This window comes from Ictidomys tridecemlineatus, chromosome 12, assembly GCF_052094955.1.
Source record: "Ictidomys tridecemlineatus isolate mIctTri1 chromosome 12, mIctTri1.hap1, whole genome shotgun sequence".
NCBI lineage: Eukaryota > Metazoa > Chordata > Mammalia > Rodentia > Sciuridae > Ictidomys > Ictidomys tridecemlineatus.
The window spans coordinates 26682174-26702118 of record NC_135488.1 but is presented as its reverse complement, the minus strand read 5'-3'; the positions used below and the strand labels follow the sequence as shown (position 1 = coordinate 26702118).

At 48.2% G+C, this 19945-nt stretch overlaps 1 protein-coding gene across 3 annotated transcripts; it reads left to right on the top strand.

Annotated features, from left to right (window-relative positions):
* The first annotated feature begins 562 nt into the window (after positions 1-562).
* LOC144369138 (uncharacterized) lies at positions 563-18666 on the top strand. Of its 3 annotated transcripts, none has more exons than XM_078028232.1 (7): positions 563-1318; positions 1444-1725; positions 2618-2700; positions 4790-4948; positions 6057-6156; positions 11692-11858; positions 14645-14783. In XM_078028232.1, the coding sequence occupies exons 2-6, from the start codon at positions 1603-1605 to the stop codon at positions 11839-11841; spliced, it is 615 nt and encodes a 204-aa protein (XP_077884358.1). In that variant the 5' UTR covers positions 563-1318; positions 1444-1602; the 3' UTR covers positions 11842-11858; positions 14645-14783. The 3 variants fall into 3 exon arrangements, with proteins under 3 accessions (XP_077884358.1, XP_077884357.1, XP_077884356.1); XM_078028230.1 differs by lacking the exons at positions 563-1318; positions 11692-11858 and adding exons at positions 16779-16947; positions 17592-18666 and having other exon boundaries at positions 14645-14858; XM_078028231.1 differs by lacking the exon at positions 14645-14783 and having other exon boundaries at positions 11692-13993.
* Positions 18667-19945: the final 1279 nt, after the last annotated feature.

The window sequence follows — 19945 nt, the reverse complement described above, 5'->3', positions numbered from 1 at the left end:
CAGTGGAAGCCTCCACAAACCCTGAACTTCAGCACCCTGCATTCCTGTAGAAGCAGCATGACATGCTGACCCCAAGGACTGTCACCATCTTGATAAGCAGCCAAGACTCCAGGAACCATGTCCCTATCTGCAGCAGCCTCTGAGTGTGTGGGCAGCTGAGCATGGTGAAACTCCTTCCTAGACCTCTGACTCAGAGGTGGAGAACTGTGCAGCATGCACATGGCCTTAGTTTCAGTCATCAGCACCGAAGGGGAAAATTAAAGGAAAAGAAAGAAAGAAAGAGAAAAGTAAAAATAGAAAGAAAAGAAAAGAAAAAAAGATTGTGGACAGTTATTTAGAAGGTTTTTTGATAACTCTTAGAAGAGCAGGGGTGAAGAACTTTGTCCTGCTTTATTTCTGAAAAATTTACAAGAGGACCTGAAGGAGGACATTGATGTTTAGAAACACTGCAGCCCTCTTGAGGTCATGAGGTATTACTAAGACTTAAAAACACATGTGGTAATACTGGTAAAGCAGAATTATATATGGAATCTGGATCTTTACTGAGTTTACTAAGATGCTAAACATGACCTATATTCTCCAATCTTCAATCTCTAAAGTACTTTCACTAGTTTGTAAAATTATTCTTACTTCTCCTAAGATATAGTTAAGAGGAAGAGCCTGACTGGCCTTAGACCTGCTGGTCTGGGGAAGATGGGCACCATGATGGGTGTGAGTGTACTCTGTGGGGCTCTGAGGCAGAGAGGGCTGGGTCCATGGGTGAGTCCCTCCTCCCTGCCTCTTACCCATGCTGTGCCAATGTCCAGAAACCCCAAACACCTCAGTGAGTTTACACATCTTCCTCTCTTTCTGTCTTTATTTCTGTTTTTACCTCCAAAGCATAAACTATCCCCTTGCTTCTGTAATGTCCCCTCCTCCTCCAAGGGTCACCAACACAGAACTGTGCTTAAGGCACAAGGACAGCCTGTCCTCAACCAGAAAGTGACTACAGATCACCACTCACAGCTCAGGGGGCTGACTGTGTCCTGTGGCCCCAGGGAACTATGTTCCCCCCAAGCAAATCTGAGCTGCCCTGGTCTGACCTGGGACACCTGGACACACTGAGCCTGTGTTGATTGACCAGGAGGAGCCCGCCCTGCAGCTGTGCCCAGCCTGCCCAGCCCTGCTGATTTGCATGTGCCCACAGCACAGCCCACTGCCCTGAGGACTTCTTAAGAGGCTGCTCACACCCTGTGCAGGAGTCAGTCCCAGTCAGGACACAGCATGGACATGAGGGCCCCTGCTCAGCTCCTGGGGCTCCTGCTGCTCTGCCTCCCAGGTAAGGAGGGACAGTACTGGGGATTTACTAATCACAGTGTGGTCAGTGCTGCCTGGCTACTCAGGAAAGTCCTCTTGCAACATCACTACTTGCAAAGATATTTCTTTTTATGTTTTTAATGGCAGGTGTTAGATGTGACATCATGATGACCCAGTCTCCATCCTCCTTGCCTGTGTCTCCTGGAGACAGCGTCACCATCACCTGCAGGGCCAGTCAGGGCATTAGCAATTATTTATACTGGTACCAGCAGAAACCAGTCTGAGCTCCTAAGCTCCTCATCTATTATGCAACCAGTTTGGAATCTGGGGTCTCCTCGAGGTTCAGTGGCAGTGGATCTGGGACAGATTTCACTCACACCATCAGCAGCCTGGAACCTGAAGATGTTGCCACTTATTACTGTCAACAAGGTAACAGTTATCCTCCCACAGTGACACAGGCCATGACAAAAACCTCCCAGGGAGCAGAAGTGTGAGGCTGGGCTGCCCCAGCTGCTCCTCCTGTTGCCTCAGAGGCAGCCAGGTTCCCAGGGCCATGGGGAGGGTTTGTGGAAGGATCCAGGGGGCTCCTCTGCACCCTGACTCTTTCCTTCAGCTCAGCCCCAGCAGGTGACCATGATAACAGCCTCAATGATATGGGCAGAATTTAGACTCTAATGGCAATAGTTGGTGTCGTGCAGCAAAGACAGGCCTCTCCACATATTCCACACGGGAATATTTTAAGACTTTGATTTTTAGTGTAGTTTAAGTTCCCAGCAAGTACAGGGTACTCCTGTGTCCCCCTTGCTTCCACAGCCCCTCTGTCACCACCCCAAGACTCTGTTGCTATTGTTACAATAGCTATCACTGAACTGCTGACAGAACTTGCCTCGACTATGTATCACATTTATGCATTATGAACTATCTGTTGGTGCAGCAACTTGTGGTAGTGCTGGGGTATTTTTGCTGATGGTGTTATTGGTGGTACAATTTTTCCAAAAGGAGCTGGTGTATCCTCCTCCCTGTGATGGTCGTTTAGCTAAAATTTGGGGGCCAACAGAGGTGAGGCAAAGAACCTCACCCCCCCCCACTAGTACAAAGGCCTATCTACAGGTGTGGCTATATGTTGGACTGGTAGTTAATGATGGGTCACTTAAAGTGGCACCTCTGCTGTACCCGGGACCCACCACGTTTCATTTGCTTTTCTGGGGCAGAACTGCTTAGCCCTAAGCGGGGATACTGGCCTTGTTCCTTTCAGGGGCTTGCATGTGCTTATAATTTGACTCGTTCAGATGTTGTTTCTCAGACTTGTTTTATTTCCTAGTCAACGGGTGAGAGAGGAGAGTTGAGTTGCGGCTGGGTGTTTCTCAGGCTCTTCGATGCCAGTGGCGTTCCAATACCAGCAAAGTAAGTGCTCTGCGAATTCCTAGCAGTTGTGTGATTTTGTAGAAGTTCTTTTTTTAGGATCAAGGAACTCAGGTTTGTTCTGTTGGCATGTCAACAGCTTTTGGGGCGAGGGCTTTTAATGTTGATTTTAGTGTTGTATAAAGTAGTGTATGAAAGCAACACACACACCCTCACCCAGAGAGGGAGAAGGACACATAGGACATGTTCTAGAATATGCTTGCACTGTCTGCCTGCTGGGACTGTTCCCTGAAGTACTGGCACATTCCACCATGCTGAAAACAGTGCAAAAGCTAAGTCCAGGGTCCCCAGGTCCTCTGTGAATCTGTGTAGGACATTGAAATTATAGCAGTTTTTTTAATATTTATTTTTTAGTTGTAGTTGGACACAATACCTTTATTTATTTATTTTTATGTGGTACTGAGGACTGAACCCAGGGCCCCGCACTTGCTAGGCAAGTGCTCTACCTCAGCCCCAGCCCTCCTGTAAGCAAATTTAAACTTTAAAAGCACAGTGCAAGCTAGAAGCAAATATCCTCATGCATACCACAAAGTTGGAATGTTGTTAGCCCTAACGTAAAAAGAGCCCTTGAAAACTAATAAGTAAAAGATCATCTGAATTTGTATTTATTTATTTATTGGTTCCAGTGATTGAACCCAGGGGTGCTTAACCACTGAGCCACATCTCCAGTCCTTTTTATTTGTTATTTTGAGACAGAGTCTCGCTGAGTTAGTTAGGACCTCACTAAGTTACTGAGGCTGTCTTTGACTTGTGATCCATCTGCCTCAGCCTCCCAAGTCACTGGGATCATAGGCATGTGCCTCCTCACCCAGCTCATCTGAATTTTTAAATGGGGAAAATAAAGATCTAAGTCTAGGATATAAACAGGACATTCACAGAGGGCTACAGATGGACAAGCAGTAGGGAGGATGGTGATCAAGATTCTAAATTTGTCATTACGGAAACTCAGGGTGCTGGGTCCCACACTGCCTGTATAACAGGAGGTATGCGCCATAGTGTCCAAATTCCCCCACCTTTAATCTGGGGAAATAATTTCTACCCCACAAGCTCCTGGTGAGGATTAACTTGGATAACATGCCCTGCACAGCCTCCTTACCACTGAACCCTAGTTTCTAATTTCATCCTAGCCGGAGCAGGAGGGGCGCCCCATTATCAGGAGTGAATACAGAAACTCAAGTTTCTTATGATTCTTTAAAAAATATGTTCAGGGTTTTCACTTATACTTAGAAGAAAAAAATAAGGAAACATCCAAAATTCCACCTTGGCAAAGTGAGGTCCCAGTTATTTCCTAGAAGGTGGAGCTCGGTCGATAGGGAAGCATTCTGATGTGTATTGTGAGGCACAGGGAGTCACAGGGTGGGTGACAGTCAGGGCAGGAGACTTACTGAAGTAGGGGGAAGGACAGAGGAATTTTTCACTTTTTACATGTCCTGTCTATGCCATTCCAACATTTTTCTTAAATATTTATTTTCTAGTTATCGGTAGACACAATATTTTTATTTTTTATTTTATGTGGTGCTGAGGATCGAACCCAGTGCCTCACGCATGCTACGCAAAGTGTTCTACCTCCAAGCCACAACCCCAGCCCCCATTCCAACATTTTACAACGATCTATGTTACTGTTTTATTTTAAAAATCATATAAATTCATAATGGGTTAATTTCAAATATTGATTCAACACATTTAAAAACAGTAATTACTTGCTATTAACAAGTCATTCAAGTCAAAACATCTTTATTTTTATTTGTTTATTTTTATGTGGTGCTGAGGACCGAACCCAGTGCCTCACGTGTGCAAGGCAAGTGCTCTACCACTGAGCTACAGCCTCAGGCCCATCTTAATAACAGAAATCTTTCTCATTTTCATATAAGTACATTTCCTGTGTTGATGCTTGGGACAGAGTCTCTTTGCTGAGATGACACCCCATGGAAGGGTCAACACTGTCATTCTCACTCATCAATGAGACATAATTAGAATGAATACATTTGTGCTAAAAATGTTTCACTTCTGGTTCAGGTGTCTCCGGAATGCCCGCCATGCGCAGCCATCATAGTATGTTATTCCTTCACAGGACTTACGAGCTCTTCTTGAATGGTGGCACTCCTTATGAAAAAGGTGTTGAAGTGGACCCTTCAGTGACCAGAAGAGGTACTGCAGTGGTGCGCTGCCTTCTGTCAGCTTTCCGTCACTGTGACAACGTACCTGAGATAATCAACTTCAGAAGAAAGAGGTTTATTTTGCTTCACGGGTTTCCGTCCATGATTGCTTGGCCGTTTCTTTGAGCCTGTGACATCAAGGTGGGAGCACATGGCAGAGGAGGCCTGTTCATCTCATGGTTGCCAGGACTCAGAGGAAGGGTTGGGGTCCAGTATCTTCAACTGACCAGTGTCCTAGCCTCCTCCCATAAGGCCCCATCTCTTAAAGGTCCCACACCTTCTCCCTCAGTGCCACAGGCTGGTGACCAGGCCTTTAATTTGTGGGCCTTTGGGGAACACCTCAGATCCAAACCGTGGCACCTCCTTTTCCTTAAAGATGAAACAAATGGCAGAGGCTTCAGAGAAGGCAGCCATATTCCAGTAAGCATGACAGTTTCTACTTGGATTCCCATGTTTTAAGATGTGCCATTTGGTGATGTGATCTTAGTCATTTTTATCTCAGTGATTGTTATTTTGGTAGCACATGTAAGACTATAATGTTGAAAATCGTGAGAAATGGGGCCCTGCATTAGTTCTGTCGCTGAACGCTGAGCTGATGCTGTGGCAGGTACAGAGTGAGTGAAGCCGGCTTCCTCAGAGATGGCCCATTTCAGGGTCAGGGCGTGTAGGCATTGAAATCGTGACATGCATGCCAGGAAGATGGAGCACCCGTCAGTATGTCTGTTGGCCAGGGGACACCAGGGAAGGGAGTGGAGGGCAGCACAGATGGGCCCTCCCTCGGGAAGCTGTGGGCTGACGGCTGGAGCCCCCTCGCACGCCTCAGCCCTCCCGTCCTTGTGTGGTCCAGGACACCAACCCTGGCTGCTGCCCCAGTGGCAGGCTCTCTCCTCCTTGGAACAGGAAGGAGTTGGGGTTTGGGGTGTAGGTGCTTCTTCCTGGGGCCGCATGTGCCCTTCCCCCTTTCCCTGCGTGCTGCTGCGGCCATCTGCCCTAGTGGCCAGGGGTGCTGTAGGGAGGCCGCAGGGGTCTGTCACCGCCAGGTCTCTTCTGACAGCCGGAGGGATGTGGGCGCCTCCTGCCTGCTGTAACCACCAGTTGTGCTGACCTGTCACTTAATAGTCTTAACAAATAGTCTTACCCGTTCCGAGCGCTGACAGCTGTGGGTCTGTTTCTGTTTGACAGCGCAAGGCAGTGTTTTCCAGCAGATGATGACCATGCGGAGGCAGCCTCAACTCCTGGTGAAACTGAGGTCTCTCACCCAAAGGTCACGGAGCATGCTCAGGTGCGTCCCGCTTCCCGGGCAGTGACCGCGGGGCACTCGGCCCCAGGTCGCATCTGCCTTGGGTCCCCCCTGCTTGGCTGTCTCTTGTCATTTACTTTTTACCTAATTAATTATTTTTGCCAAAGAGCAGAAGAGAAATAGAAAAATAATAAAGCTTAGCATCATTTACTATTCTTTACCACTTAGCTCAAGTGACAGACTTGGTAATAAATCCTTCAGCTACTTTTGAACAAATGAGACTTACCAATGCCTGGGCCTATCTTCAGGGAAATCTTTTTTTACTTGTTCTTTTTCGTTTTATAGGACAGGAGAATGTATTTTGACATATCCTACATACATGGTGTGGGACTTCCCATTCTTGTGGTTGTACATAGTGTGGAGTTCCACTGGTCGTGGGTTCATATGTGAACACAGGAAAGTGACGTCCCACTCATTCTGCTGTCTTTCCTATTTCCAGCCCCTCTCCCTCCCCCTCACACTCTTTGTCTAATCCAATGAACTTTTCTTCTTCTCTCCCCTCCTCTTCCCTTATTGTGCGTTTGCATCTGCATATCAGAGAGAACATTTGGCCTTTGGTTTTTGGGGACTGACTAGCATATTTTACTTAGCATGATAATCTCCAGTTTCATCCATTTATTGGCAAATGCTAGTTTCCTTCTTCTTTAGGCTAAGTAATGCTCTCTTGTGTGTATAGATACCACATTTTCTTCATCCATTCATCTGTTGAAGGGCACCTAGGTTGGTTCTGTAGCTTGGCTACTGTGAATTGAGCTGCTATAAACACTGATGTGGCCAAGTTACTACAGTATGAACTTTTTTTTTTTATGTTAGGTTTATTTAGGTTTGACTTGCATGCAGTAAAATTTATGATTTGGGGGTTGCAGTTTCTGGAGTTTTGACAAATGTACCGATCACGTGACAATCACCACAATCCAAAGAATATTCCCTTTGCTCTCAAAGGTTCTTTTGTGTCCCTCTGTTGTCAGCTCCCAGCTCTGGACTTGGGGAAGCACTCCTCAGTTTTTTTCCCCAGCACTCTGGCCTTTCCCAGATGCCGTAGGTGGATTCATGTGGCCTGCGGCCTGCAGCCTCTGAGTCTGGCGTCTTGGACCATCATACATCTGAGGCTCGTCCACGCTGTTGCCTTTGTTAGTGATTTGTTCCTGTTCATTCTGTATGGTAACTGCTGCATTTGATGGACATGCCACCATGTGTTTATCATCCTCTAGTTGGTGGTCATTTGGGTTTTTCTAGGTTTGGGTAACTATAAATAAACCTGCTCTAAATATTTGCATACACGTTTCTGCGTGTGTGGACGTGAGGCTCCCTACATCTCAAGTAGGACTGCCTAGCAGAGGGTTTGTTGTTACATCTGGTGTTGGTCTGGCTGCTTCCCTGAACGCCTGTGCCATTGACCCTCTCCCCCTCTCTGTGCACGGGTTTCAGTGATTCCGTGTTCTTGGCAGCATATGATATGATTTTTCTGTTTAGACCAGTTTAAAAAGGGAACAGCAGTTTCTCACCATGGTTTCATTTGCCTTTTCCTGGGGAGATCCCAGAGCTTCCAGTTCTCACTGGATCCCCTGTAGTCATGTAACCTTCTCTCAGGGTTTCAGTGGCTGCCTCTTTAAAATGGGGATAATAGCAATGTCAATTCCCTCCAGCTCTAATGAGGTTTAATTGAAAGCAAGTATATAAAACACTTAGTCCATATTTATAGTCCGTGGCTATAGGGAAACACAATGGTGTTGGCTATAATTGTCTATATCATAATTATTTTATATCCAAATAAATGTCAGTGCACATCAGGTAGATACATGCTGCCATTTCCTGAAATTTGTTCAAATGAAGAGGATTGAGGAATTTAAAACAGATGTTAACCGATTGGAGGGATGAGAGGGCCTTCCTCCAGGTCACACAGGGGACAGGAGACGGTGAGCCTGATGCAGGTTGGGGAGCAGCAGGGGAAGCAGACTGAGTGGTGGCTTCGCCCCTGGGTCAGGGCCTTGCTTTAAATATCCCCTGTTCCTTCTCCAGAGCTGACAGGTGCTTGTCATCACACACGGGTGTTGAGTCTTTCAGTAACTGTTAATAACGTGCTCCTGGGGATTAATCTCTCTTTACCTGCCCCGCCTCTTTTTTCTTTCCTGGATGTTCGTGGCCCTTTTTTGGCAAATCTTTTCTCAGAAAAATTGTGTTTTTTTCCCAGTGTGAGGAGAAGCAGCACAGTAGCGGTCTTTGTCAGGGGCCAGCCGGACCCATGGGGCCTAGTTCTCCCTCTTGCTGCTGCTGCCAGCCGCTCCTCCGGGAGCCCAGGGCACCCCCGCTGCCCTGTCAGCACAGCGCTTCCGGCAGTTTCTGTGGCTCCAGATACTAGCTTTTAAGTCCCTTCACCATCTCAAGGTCAGGTTTGACTGTGGTGCAGGGGGTGGATGAAACTAGGAGCACTCTTCTGTGTGTTGGCTTACTAAGAAGGGCCCTGGGTCCTTGTCCCCAACCTCAGGGACTGAGGCTCTCGCTTGAGTGTAGTGCACACGGGCACCCAGACCTTTGGTATCAGAGCATGCCTCTCAGGCGCCCTGCTGCTGCCGCCCCTGCCCCTTACCCAGACTTGGGCTGTCCTGGCATTGCCTCTGCACATGGCGGGATCCTGCCGTGTGCGTCCCTGGTGATGCTAAGGGTGGGTTTGGGCACCCTGCTGTTGTGACCCAGGGACAGGCTGGCTCACCGACAGCAGGCCATGGCAGTGAAACCAGAGGCCCTAGGCCTTTCCAAAGCCGTGGACCATGGGCTGCGGTGTACATAGGTCAAGGTCAGGGGCCAGATGTGAACTTTAGGATGTTGCTGCCCTGCCTGAGCACCTGGAGGGGCAAAGGCAGGACTGACCCAACTGGGCATCCTCGCCACCCATCCTGCTACCTACAGAGAGAAGGGAGCGAGTGTGGCACCTGCAGCCCTCTCCTCTCTTTCCAAGGAGCATCCACCTCCAGCCCCACCTGCCCTGCCTACCAGCTCCACCTTGGCTCAGCCATGTCTCTGCTCCCAGGAGACACGAGGGGTCTTTCCAGGACGCCAGCGAGCACAGAACAGTGGAGCAGCAGCGCCAAGAGCAGGAAGCCCAGTATTTGTCTCAGAGCCCTTTGTCCCCTAGGGCCCTAACTGCCCCAGCCCACAGCCTTACATGAGTGTAGCCTGTGGGTGTCAAGAGACCTTGAAAATGCGGATGAAGCTGGGCAGACCCCTGCTCCCTGGAGAGAGCTCCAGGGTCCTGCACAGGGGCCCAGCAGACTGTTCAGCGAGCTGGCTGGGCTGGGACAGGCTAGGGGGCGCTGTCATCGTGGCAGGGAGCACACAGGTGTCTCAGGCTCCCCAAGGCTTGGCTTTCTGACTCTGGAGCTGTTTCAGATCTAACTTAGTGCTCTATATTGTTTAGCCTTCTCTCAGGGTTAAATAGGAATTACCTCTCTCGTTCTGGAGCTCTTGTACAAAGGGTTCAATTTGCAGTGATCAGGTTCTCAGCCCCTTAGGGGAGGGGAAGCTCCGAATTTTAACTCTGAGTTCTGAGCACCAAGAAGCGCTGGCCTGTAGAAGGAAGCTACGTGCACGTGTGTGTGGCGGTGCTAGAAATGGACTTCCCTTTGCCTTTTTGATGCATTCTTTTTTCTTTTTTTTATTTTTATTGTTGGTTGTTCAAAACATTACATAGTTCTTGATATATCATATTTCACACTTTGATTCAAGTGGGTTATGAACTCCCATTTTTACCCCGTATACAGATTGCAGAATCACATCAGTTACACTTCCATTGATTTACATATTGCCATACTCGTGTCTGTTGTATTCTGCTGCCTTTCCTATCCTCTACTATCCCCCCTCCCCTCCCCTCCCCTCCCCTCCCCTCTTCTCTCTCTACCCCCTCTACTGTAATTCATTTCTCCCCCTTGTATTATTTTTCCCTTTCCCCTCACTTCCTCTTGTATGTAATTTTGTATAACCCTGAGGGTCTCCTTCCATTTCCATGCAATTTCCCTTCTCTCTCCCTTTCCCTCCCACCTCTCATCCCTGTTTAATGTTAATCTTCTTCTCATGCTCTTTGTCCCTACTATGTTCTTAGTTACTCTCCTTGATGCATTCTTTTCCTCTCTTTTAATGCTGTTATATTATTGCTAAAAATAAAAAGGATATGGCCTACCTGAGGCCCATTCACCCCAATCACAGCACCTCTGCCACCAGAGACTGCTGGTCCCCGTGTGAGGTCAAGAGGATATGTTCTTACTACTTCAACTCAGCTAACCTTTGGTGACACAGAACTTTCTGGCCATCTTAGGTTTGGAAAAGTCAGGAGGTTTCTCTAAAGGAATTTAAAAAAAAAAAAAAACAGGTAAGCAGCATTGCCTCATGGAGTGGGAAGGTGCCAGAAGGAAAGGCGTGCCCACTGTGGGAGTGCCCAGCCTGCCAGACAGATGAACAGGGAGGTGGGCAGCAAACAGCAAAGGAGGGGGTGAGAAGGAAGGAAGGAAGGAGGGCTCAGCCTTCCCCTGCGCAGCACAGCGACCACTGTTACTCAGCAGCAGCTGGAACACAGGCCATGGGGGCCTGGGGCAGAACAGCCTCTGGAGTCGCAGCATGACTGCTGGGTGCACATGGGGCACTGAGGCTGCCAGTCTTCGGCTCCTAGGTCAGGAGTAGACATGGGAACCTGAGTGGCTTCAAAGAGGGCTGAGGCTGCTCCCGCCTGGAAGTGGGGGAAACTGGCCTGCACCATGCCTTGATGCTTCTGGACAGTGGGCAAGGTGCTGCTCCAGTTCCCAGGAAGCTCAGGAACGGGGATCCCCTCGCTCAGGCCAGCCCAGGGTCAGGATCACCGTTTCCTTCCAGCCAGCTGGAAGCCTGAATGTGGCCCCTAGGATAATTGTTCTAAAACTCTGGAGTTAATTAAGATAGAGGATTAATTTATAAAATTAAGATTTCTTTTATAACTTCTGAGTGTAAAAGTGAGTCTCTTATAGGAAAGCATATAGTTGGATCTCGTTTTTGCAGCCACAGGCCTCACTCCTAGGAAGCTGGGGACAGGTGAGGACTCTAGTTAGTTGCTGTCCCGCCTTAGCTCACCAGCTGAGGTGACAGCTCCTCTGGCAGGGCTCCAAGGGCCCCACCTTCCCCAGGGAGACGGGGGCGGGGCCTATGCCAGGGCGGGAACTTGGAGCCTGGTCCCCCACAGCTCAGTGTGGGAGGAGCCCGGAAGTAGTGCCCTGGAGGCGGGGCTGCAGCTCCGGGTGTGGTGGGTCCAGCTCCTGGGATCCAGGAGCGGAGAAGGTGAGCTGGCCCGGAGCGGCCAAGTCTAGACGCCCACAGGAGGTTGGGACCCCAGGAGGACTCTGACGCCGCCCTGGAACCTCGGCCCCGGGTTGCCTGTCCCCTGGAGCCCAGGGCGGTCCCCACAGCGCCCACCGCCCGACCCCGCTGTCCTGGTTCTCACCTAAGGGCTTTCCTCAGCGGAGCTGCTGGTCACAGCTGGAGGGTTTTGATTTGCAGGGTCCTGTTCAGGATGCGGTGGCCTCAGCAGTGTGGCCTGCGCCTTGGACCTCAGAGGAGAAGAGGTGGCCTGATCCATCCGCAGGCCCCCTGGAGAGGGGAGGGCCAATGGAGGAGCCCAGTGTGACCTGGGGGCAGGAGGCAGGTTAAAAGACAGACCTGCCCAGGTATTTCAGGTCTCACTGACTCTGTGTCCTTTTGTTTTCCTGTCGCACCTGTGGATTTTGTTTTAAGTCCTCGCTTTAAAAACCCTCTCCTGTTCCTTCTGTGTACCTGACCCATCATTTTAAACCATGTTCCAAGGTCACTTTTTGGTGTATGTGTGGTTCTGGGGATTGAACCCAGGTCCTTGAGCCTGTTCGCAAGTGACCTACCTGAGCTACACCCTCAGAGACCCCTGTAAACTTTTTCCCCTCTGCCACGGGGTCAAGTTGCCAAGGCTGACCTCGAAGGTTCCTCTTCCTCAGCCTCCCTGGTGGCTGGCATGACAGGCATGCACCTGGGACTGTCACTCTAGCCTGTGATGGGAACTCATGTGCATCTGTCCAGGGCTAGGCATGGTTCTGCAGAGCTGTGCTCCAGGCTCCCTGTAGGGCTGTGGAGGCTTCTGCTGCCCAGCAGCCCTGGTGCCATGGCCAGGGCTCCTCCCACCCTGGGGCAGGCAGCTGCCCATTGCTGTAGGCTGACCTTATTTTCTTATGGCACCCTTACATACCCTGGAGTATGTTGGATTGTTTGTCCATTACGAGTCTAACAGGTCCTCTAGAACCTTCAAATAATTAGTAAAATTCCTAAAGAGTAAGTGAGCATGCAGAGAAATTGGGCTAATGGGAAGAATGATGTTGGATGATATTTTCATGACTTGAATATATTATCCAACATGAAGTTACATTTTATTACTTACAAAATAATAAAATAATGAAGCAATACCATGGGCTGAGCCAAAATAAATCCTCAGGATCTTAGGCATTCTGTAATAAATTTGCATCATTTGAAGTATAGAGTTGATCATCTCTGGGTAATGAAATGGAAGTAAAGGTATCAAAGCCAATGATCATCTGTTTCCAATTTTCTGTGATTTGCTTCAAGTGATAAAGTGGTGATATTTATTAATAATGGATCAAATAGGTTCATAATTGTTTTAGATAACAATTAGATGCCTTTACACTTTAGGCTATATGGGCACATTTGAGAACGGTTCCAGCCATTCTCTCATCCTTTGGGTCATTCCCCTCAGATGTCCTGTGAGACATTTTCTATGTGAGGCTTTAAGAGGAAGAAGAGAATATTCTGTAAAGAAAGCCTTGTGATCTGTGCATTATAAAATTAAATGGGTTCATTCAGAAATCAGAATTTCTATTGAAAGCTATTTGCATGAGCCAAATAAAACCTATTTCTAGGCGTCCTGGTGAAGACAAGGTTTTATCTTTATATGTCTCATTGTTTCTGCCTTGCGACCAGCTCGAGCTTCATGAAAGAAGGTTCAGTTCATAAGAAATTGCTAGTGAGTTTTAAATTAAAGACACAAGACTCTCATTACCTTTCACACAGCTCTGAGACGGCTTCTTCTAGCTCCCACTTCTAGCCACCTAATGTGGTGGCGAGGTTTACACAAGAGACTAGGGAGAGAGGGAGAGCATGCAGGGAGTAAGCTTTTATTGGGGAATAAAAAATTCAAGGGAAAATCCCATCCAGTGAACGTTAAGGGGGGCAGCATCCCAAGGTCAAGGGCAACGATTGGGTCTTCAGGTCAGTGGCCAGGCACGCCTCTGCATGGACAAGCCCTCGGACCTGGGAAAGGGTGGGGAATGGCTCTGACACAACTATGTTTGAGCGCCTCTCACCCAGCCAGGGAAGTAAGTCAAATCACGTGCGAGGATGGCCTCCCACAATTGTCTGGTTTTTTTTTTCTTGTTGTTGTTAAAATGAAATTCATAAGTTGGCAGACCATTTTTTCAGATGTGTAACTAGATGCCATTTAAATTACCCACCTTTAAATGGTAGACATTTTGTACATGAACACTGCCTGTCTGCACCTTTTTTAACAACCAGTCTGGGCTCAGGAGCCCAAATACCATTGTTAGCTGGAACATGTTCTTCAATTTGGCCTACTTGCCAGTATCCCCTGAGGTCATCTGTTCAATGAGCTTCCTTACTCCTGCTCCCTCACTGGCTTTCATAGAAACCACATACTGTCTATGAATCAGGGACACCAATCCCACAACATTGTGTTCTTTGAGCATCCAAAGTCCCACTTTTCACTTCACCATGCCTGACATAAGCAGTAATATTTATCAGCAAATGTGAGGTTTTCAAAGATCCAATTCTATGTGCTCCTTTCTCAAAGAGCATTAGGCAGGGCTATAGCATACATAAATATTAAGTAAAGGCCATAGTTTTAAAATGTCATCCATTGAATAGTTGACACATGTCTGAGATACTTTTTATTTTGGAGGAAGTATTTTTTAATAGGGAATTCCAACAGCTACGTAATAGTGAAATGAGAAATCTTGCATCCATTTTATTCTTTGTTTCTTATGATTTTTATCAGTAAGGATAAGATACTTTCTTGTTCCAATGCAGATGTTGCCCACTTCTGTAAATGGATGTGGGGTGTCACCTGCTACTTGCATGTCTGCATGTTGTGCTTGACACTAATATCGTACTTGGTAGGTGGCAGAAAGTCAATACTGAAGTTAAGGTCTTGTGTTGTAGCAGCAGAGCTGAAGATCCTTGGTGTGCCACCTTCTGCAACCCATGCTGCTCTGTTCGAGTCCTTTAATGACTTCCTGGTGATGAGCATCATGGTCTCCTGGTCTTTGAGAATGGCCAAGCATTGCTCTGTGAATGTGGAAGATGGGCGTGTGGAAGGCTCCAGGGAGGATGGATCATTGAACATGTACTCTAATCCATATGCCTCTTTAATGACCTGTTTTTCTTCTTGGGTTTTAAGGGAGACAGTGCCCTCAGACACTTCTGTGCAGCTGGGAATGCAGGCTTCTGCTTCACCTTGAAGGAAGCATTAATGATTCATTTCCAGAAGACATCAGAAGAGAGAAGTGAGCCTCTGGTATCATGCAGGTTCCTTGCATTGCCCATGGGCTAGAAGGGAGAAGAGTTGCTTCATGAGATTTGATCCCCTTTTTCCTGAAGAGTTTCACACAGAGGTGAGTCCCCAGCATGTTTAGACACCATTTCAGACCCCTTTGTTGACGGAAATGAATCGCACCCCCTGATGATGTGGAAGAGCTAAAGATGTGTTTGCTATGAATTTTCTATTTTATTTCTCAGGGCCTGAGTCAAGCCAGCCATTGTGCTGTCAGCGCATGAGCTGCTGGTCAAATGTGAGGAAGTGGTCTTGCTTTATGAAAATACCACCCTGATTCAGTGAGCCAGAGGCAGCCTGCAGTCCCTGTTTTCCTATAAAGGCAGATTGCTGTGGATGGCCTCTGGCCTCGTCATGCAGCCCTGCTCAGAGTAGGGGATTGAGGGTCCAGGCAGATCCCTAGTTCCTTTTGACCTTTATTGCCATTGGGCCACCCCAGGGTCCTTGGACTCTACCTGGTCTTCTGGCCTGGGTCAGGGGATGTGAGGTTTGGAATCCCCCTCTGTGGCAGGATCCCAGGTCCCCCAGCCACTTGAGGGCAGCACATCCTTCCCTAATTGTGTTAGAGGGGGAGGATTCTCCCACCCATCCTCATCCATGCTCATCCCACATTTTGTCGCTTGACACCTGAGGACCTTTATTCATTGACTTAGTGGTTAGTGATGATGGTTACTAAGACTAAATGACTCTTTCAAGTCACATCACGTGCATGGTAGGGCTAGAGCATGGATCTTCCCAATTGATTTCATGGGACTCTCTCATGGAAACTGTGACTGCTTCCTAAACACACACTCTACATTTGCAGTGTCAAAATTCTTGGCACTGCCTCCTTGGCAAGTGTATCTTCTCTTCTATGTGGGAATTTCACAAATATTTTCCTTTGGTTTGTGGAGGTCATGCAGAAGGGATTTCATTTGAAATAGCCCCAACAAGAAATACCAGTTGTCTTTTTCACACATGGATGTGTGTAGTGAACACCTCTCTCTGTGTGCTTGCATGAGTTGCTCCTTTGAATTTGTTGAAGAATGGTTGGCTGGGGAACAAGGTAACGAGAGATGGATATCAATGGTTGTCAAGTATTCTGAAGTGAAGAATGTATTGAGGATGTCAAGGCTTTTCTAGCCAGTTCCTATGGCTCAGTCAGGGATCAGTCAGAGGATTCTGTCTGGTAGACTCTTTGGGACAGATGTCAAAGTGGCCTGGTCTTACCCTGTCCAGGACTAAATGCTGAGCTTGAGTGGGAGCTTCTTGTCATTTCAAGCATTTCCATGAGTCTGTCCTCTGTTCTCTTGTATCCATGTGGTTTCTAAGAGGAAAGCGGAACAAAAATTGAAAGTATGGTGATTATTTATACCAATGTTATTTCAATCAACTTTGTATAATACGAAATTAACTTTCTCCTAGTAAGATTTCATATGTAAGGAAATAATGAAAATATTGGGGTTAGGGGATGAGAATATGCAAATCAAACATTTTTGAGCACCAAGACCCGTTTTTTGTTTTTGTTTTTGTGTTTTTAACTTAAATAATAAAGTGCCAGAGGACCATACCTGCCATTCAGCCTCAACAACCTCCAGGTCCAGCTTCCAGGCGGCCCATTTCACCAGGGTGTGTGGGACCACACTGTCCTGGGATGAGAGAGCAGTACCCATGGATGTTGTCATCTCACAGAGTAGATATTGCCAGAGACAGTAGGGAGCTAGTGGCACATGAGGAAGGGAAGAGCTCTCAGGATGGGAAGAGGGGGCCGCTTCGAGACTCACTGGGTATGGCACGAGGCTGCTGGGTGTGGTGTTGGCCTGGGCCCACTGAGTGGGGCAGATCCGTGGTCTGTGTCCCTGTACCCTCCTCTGTAGCCTGTGTTGGCAGCAGATCAGGGAATTGGGATCAGAAGTGCTCCCAGTAACACAGGCACCAGCCCCCAGAGTGTGTGCCTCACCGTTTCCCCACCTGGCCTGACTTGGTGCTTGTCTTGCCTCAGGGCTGAGACCCTACAGTCTCTGATGAGGGTGTCTGTGGTCCAGATCCAACCTGCATGGCCAACAACTCAGACCTTCAGCTGGGTCCTAGGCTGCTGCAACCAAACTCTGTCAACTGGGTGGCCGACAACAGAGGATGTGTCTTCCGTTGAGCTCCAGAGGCTCATCACAGTAGGTGTTGGGCTGTCCCAGTTCCATAACCCCTCCCAAGTTTCAAGGGGACTGTCCCCCCAACTCTCCCAGCCCTTCCCACTCTCCTACTGCTGCCCACGATCTGTGGTTCCCATATGGGCATCCCCTCCTGACTCCATCCTCACTTAGGCTGTATCCCCAAGTCTACCTGGTCTCTGGGTCCAGACTCTCCTCTTCCTACAAGAATATCAGAAATTGGATTTGGTCCCAGTTGATGCCGTGTTCCATCATGTGAGCTCTTAGCTTCATCACTGTGCAAAGACTCTTTTTCCACACAAGTTCGCACGACTTTTGGCTGGCTAAGAATTTTCAGGGCACACTTTTCTAATGAGTACACTTTCCTTCCTTCAGATCTCCCCCCAGTGAGCATTCCTTGCACCCTTGTGCTAGTTCCTTTATGGCAGGTTCCCTCCTTATGGCTGAGAGGACCTAGTGACCCCTGGATTCACACATTCTCCTTAATCACCAACACACTGCAGAATTCTCCATGGGACTGCGGTGTTTTGCATTGGAACCCACCCCCTGACCTCTAAAAGTGGTCTAGACAATTGGGTTGGCTCCCTCCCTCCTGAACCTCTTTGATGTCCTTTAAAGTAAGTTATTCTTTTGGATTCCTTCCACAGTAGGCAAGTCCTTGGATCCCCTGCTAGAAAGTCTTCCAGCCTGAAGGTCAGATGTGTCCAGATGTTGAATTGAAGGATATCAGCTCCTAGAAGCCCTCATTCTGGCTGCAGTGTTTCCTCCCCTCAATGCAAAGCAAGAAAGTGCAGTTGGCCCTGCACCCATTCTTCTGCATCCATGATCCCCACCAGCTGGAAATCCAAACTATTAGGAAAGGAGTTGTGTCTCTCTGGACAGATACTTCTCTCCTCATTGTTTCCTGGATCTTACAGTGTTACAGAGAATCACACTGCCCTTTCATTGTATTAGGTGTCAGAAGTCATCTGGAGATAATGGAAGTGCTACAGGAAGAAGATATGCAGGGTTTAAATGCAAATACTCGGGCACTTTTGTAAGGGACTTGAGCCTGTGTGGACAGGTGTTTTGGGCTGACTTTGAACAAATCTCCCTTGGATTTCTTGTAACATTTCTGGTTTCTGGGCTTGGGAGTGTTCAGGACTTGTGTGTGAGTCAGCCTCATGGGGATGTGATGGGGGGCAGTCGGAGCTGTTGTGCAGAACCTCAGTGATGGCTTGTAAGGCCACCTGCAACACTGCAAGCAGCAGACGAGAAGGGAGCCCGCTCCCCTTGTGTTCAGCTTAACTCTTGTCTTATCCAAAATCATGACTTGTGAAATGTTGCAGAAATGGACTCATGCCAAAAGTTGGGATGTTCTGGGGAGCATGGGCTGTCATTCTATGCTCTCTCTGCATTATGATGTGTTAGTGGGTGGGAACTTGAAGACGTGCTTAGGCCATGGATTCTCCTTCCCTGGGAAAGGGCTTCTCAAATCAGCCCTTGTCCCTCTTTCACCTGCTTGCCCAGGAGGACACAACAAGAACGTTCTTACAAGTTGGCCCCCGGTCTTGGTCTTCCAGCCTCCCAAATTTGAGAAATAAAATCTGTGCTATGAATTACCCAGTGCCAATACAACACAAACTATGCTAAGATAAGTCAATCAGCAGTCTCCCAAGTGTTTACATTGTGGTAATTGACACCAAACATCCGTTTTGTAATTAAACCATTTTGGAGTACACAGTTGAGTGGCATTAAGCATGTTCATGTTGGTGTATAGGCGTCACCACCATGCATCTCCAGAACTCACGTGGACATACTCTTGCCATCAATGCTGAATTCTAGTGCCCTTGAGGCCTAGGAAAAGAACATGGTATTTACTTTTTATGAACCTGATAATTGAGAATCTGAGATAAGTGAAATCCTACAAAATTTGCCTTTCTCTGGACACGATCATTTTCAAGAAATGCAGATCACCCTCACTCGTGGGCATACCAGGTCCACTGCTAACTCTGCGGGTGTTTCAGTTGCACTCTCAGTGACAGTGGTGACTGCGCACATGACCTGTGTGTCCAGCTCAGATCTCAGGATCTAGGGTCTTTGGTTCCATGCAGCCTATAGGTTGCCTGCTCCTCCAGATCTCTGCAGGCCAGTGGCACGAAGGCCCTGGGCCTGGTGGTTTCTTTAGTGAGTGCAATACGTGTCCACAGTGTCGTGGGTCATGATGGACTATAAATAGAAGCAATGCCTGGATACTCCTGGGATCTCAGTAGGCTCAGCCTGTGTGCTGAGAATTGTTGTGACCTCCTAATTAATGGGCCCCCAGAATCCCAGAGAAAAGGTCAAATCCAGAGCCAGTTGAACTTCAGTGTCTCTGAGAGAACTTTTGGGGTGGGGGGCCTGGATACATTGATGTGATGACTCTGATGCAGAGTCACGTGCTTCGAATCCAGGTAGAGGTGCTCAGGAGCAGCCTGGGCTGGCACGTGGGTTCCCCACCTCCACACCTGTGGAACATCTTGGGGCTCTGAGAAGCACAGCAGCCTGACCACGTGAGGGCATCTGCTGTCTCTGCATATAGTGAGCTGGGTTTTCGTCACATCTCTCAACAATTCCACATAACACCAGCTCTGAACCCAGAGTCCTGGGCACTTAGTTGAGGCTCCATCAGCTCCCACCTCTCTACCTGACAGAGCCCTCCTGGCTCCCTCTGCACTCATTACCTTGAAGATGAAAACCTGGAGGGTGGGACTTCCCTTCATCCAGAAGTTCGCAAACACATTCCACTGTGGCATTTGTTCCTGGAACCCAAATGGTTGGGGGTCCACAAGCACCCTGGCATCCATGTGTGGGAACCATGGTAGTATAATCAAGAAACAGGAAGGAGAGGGGTTGGACTGATCAGTACAGATGGCAGGGCCTAGTACAGAGTGGAACGGAGAGTTCTCACCCGGGGTGATTGTTGTGATGTGCACAAATGCTCTGCTGGTGCTGGGGTGCCCGCATGGTTTCTGGGGTCTTG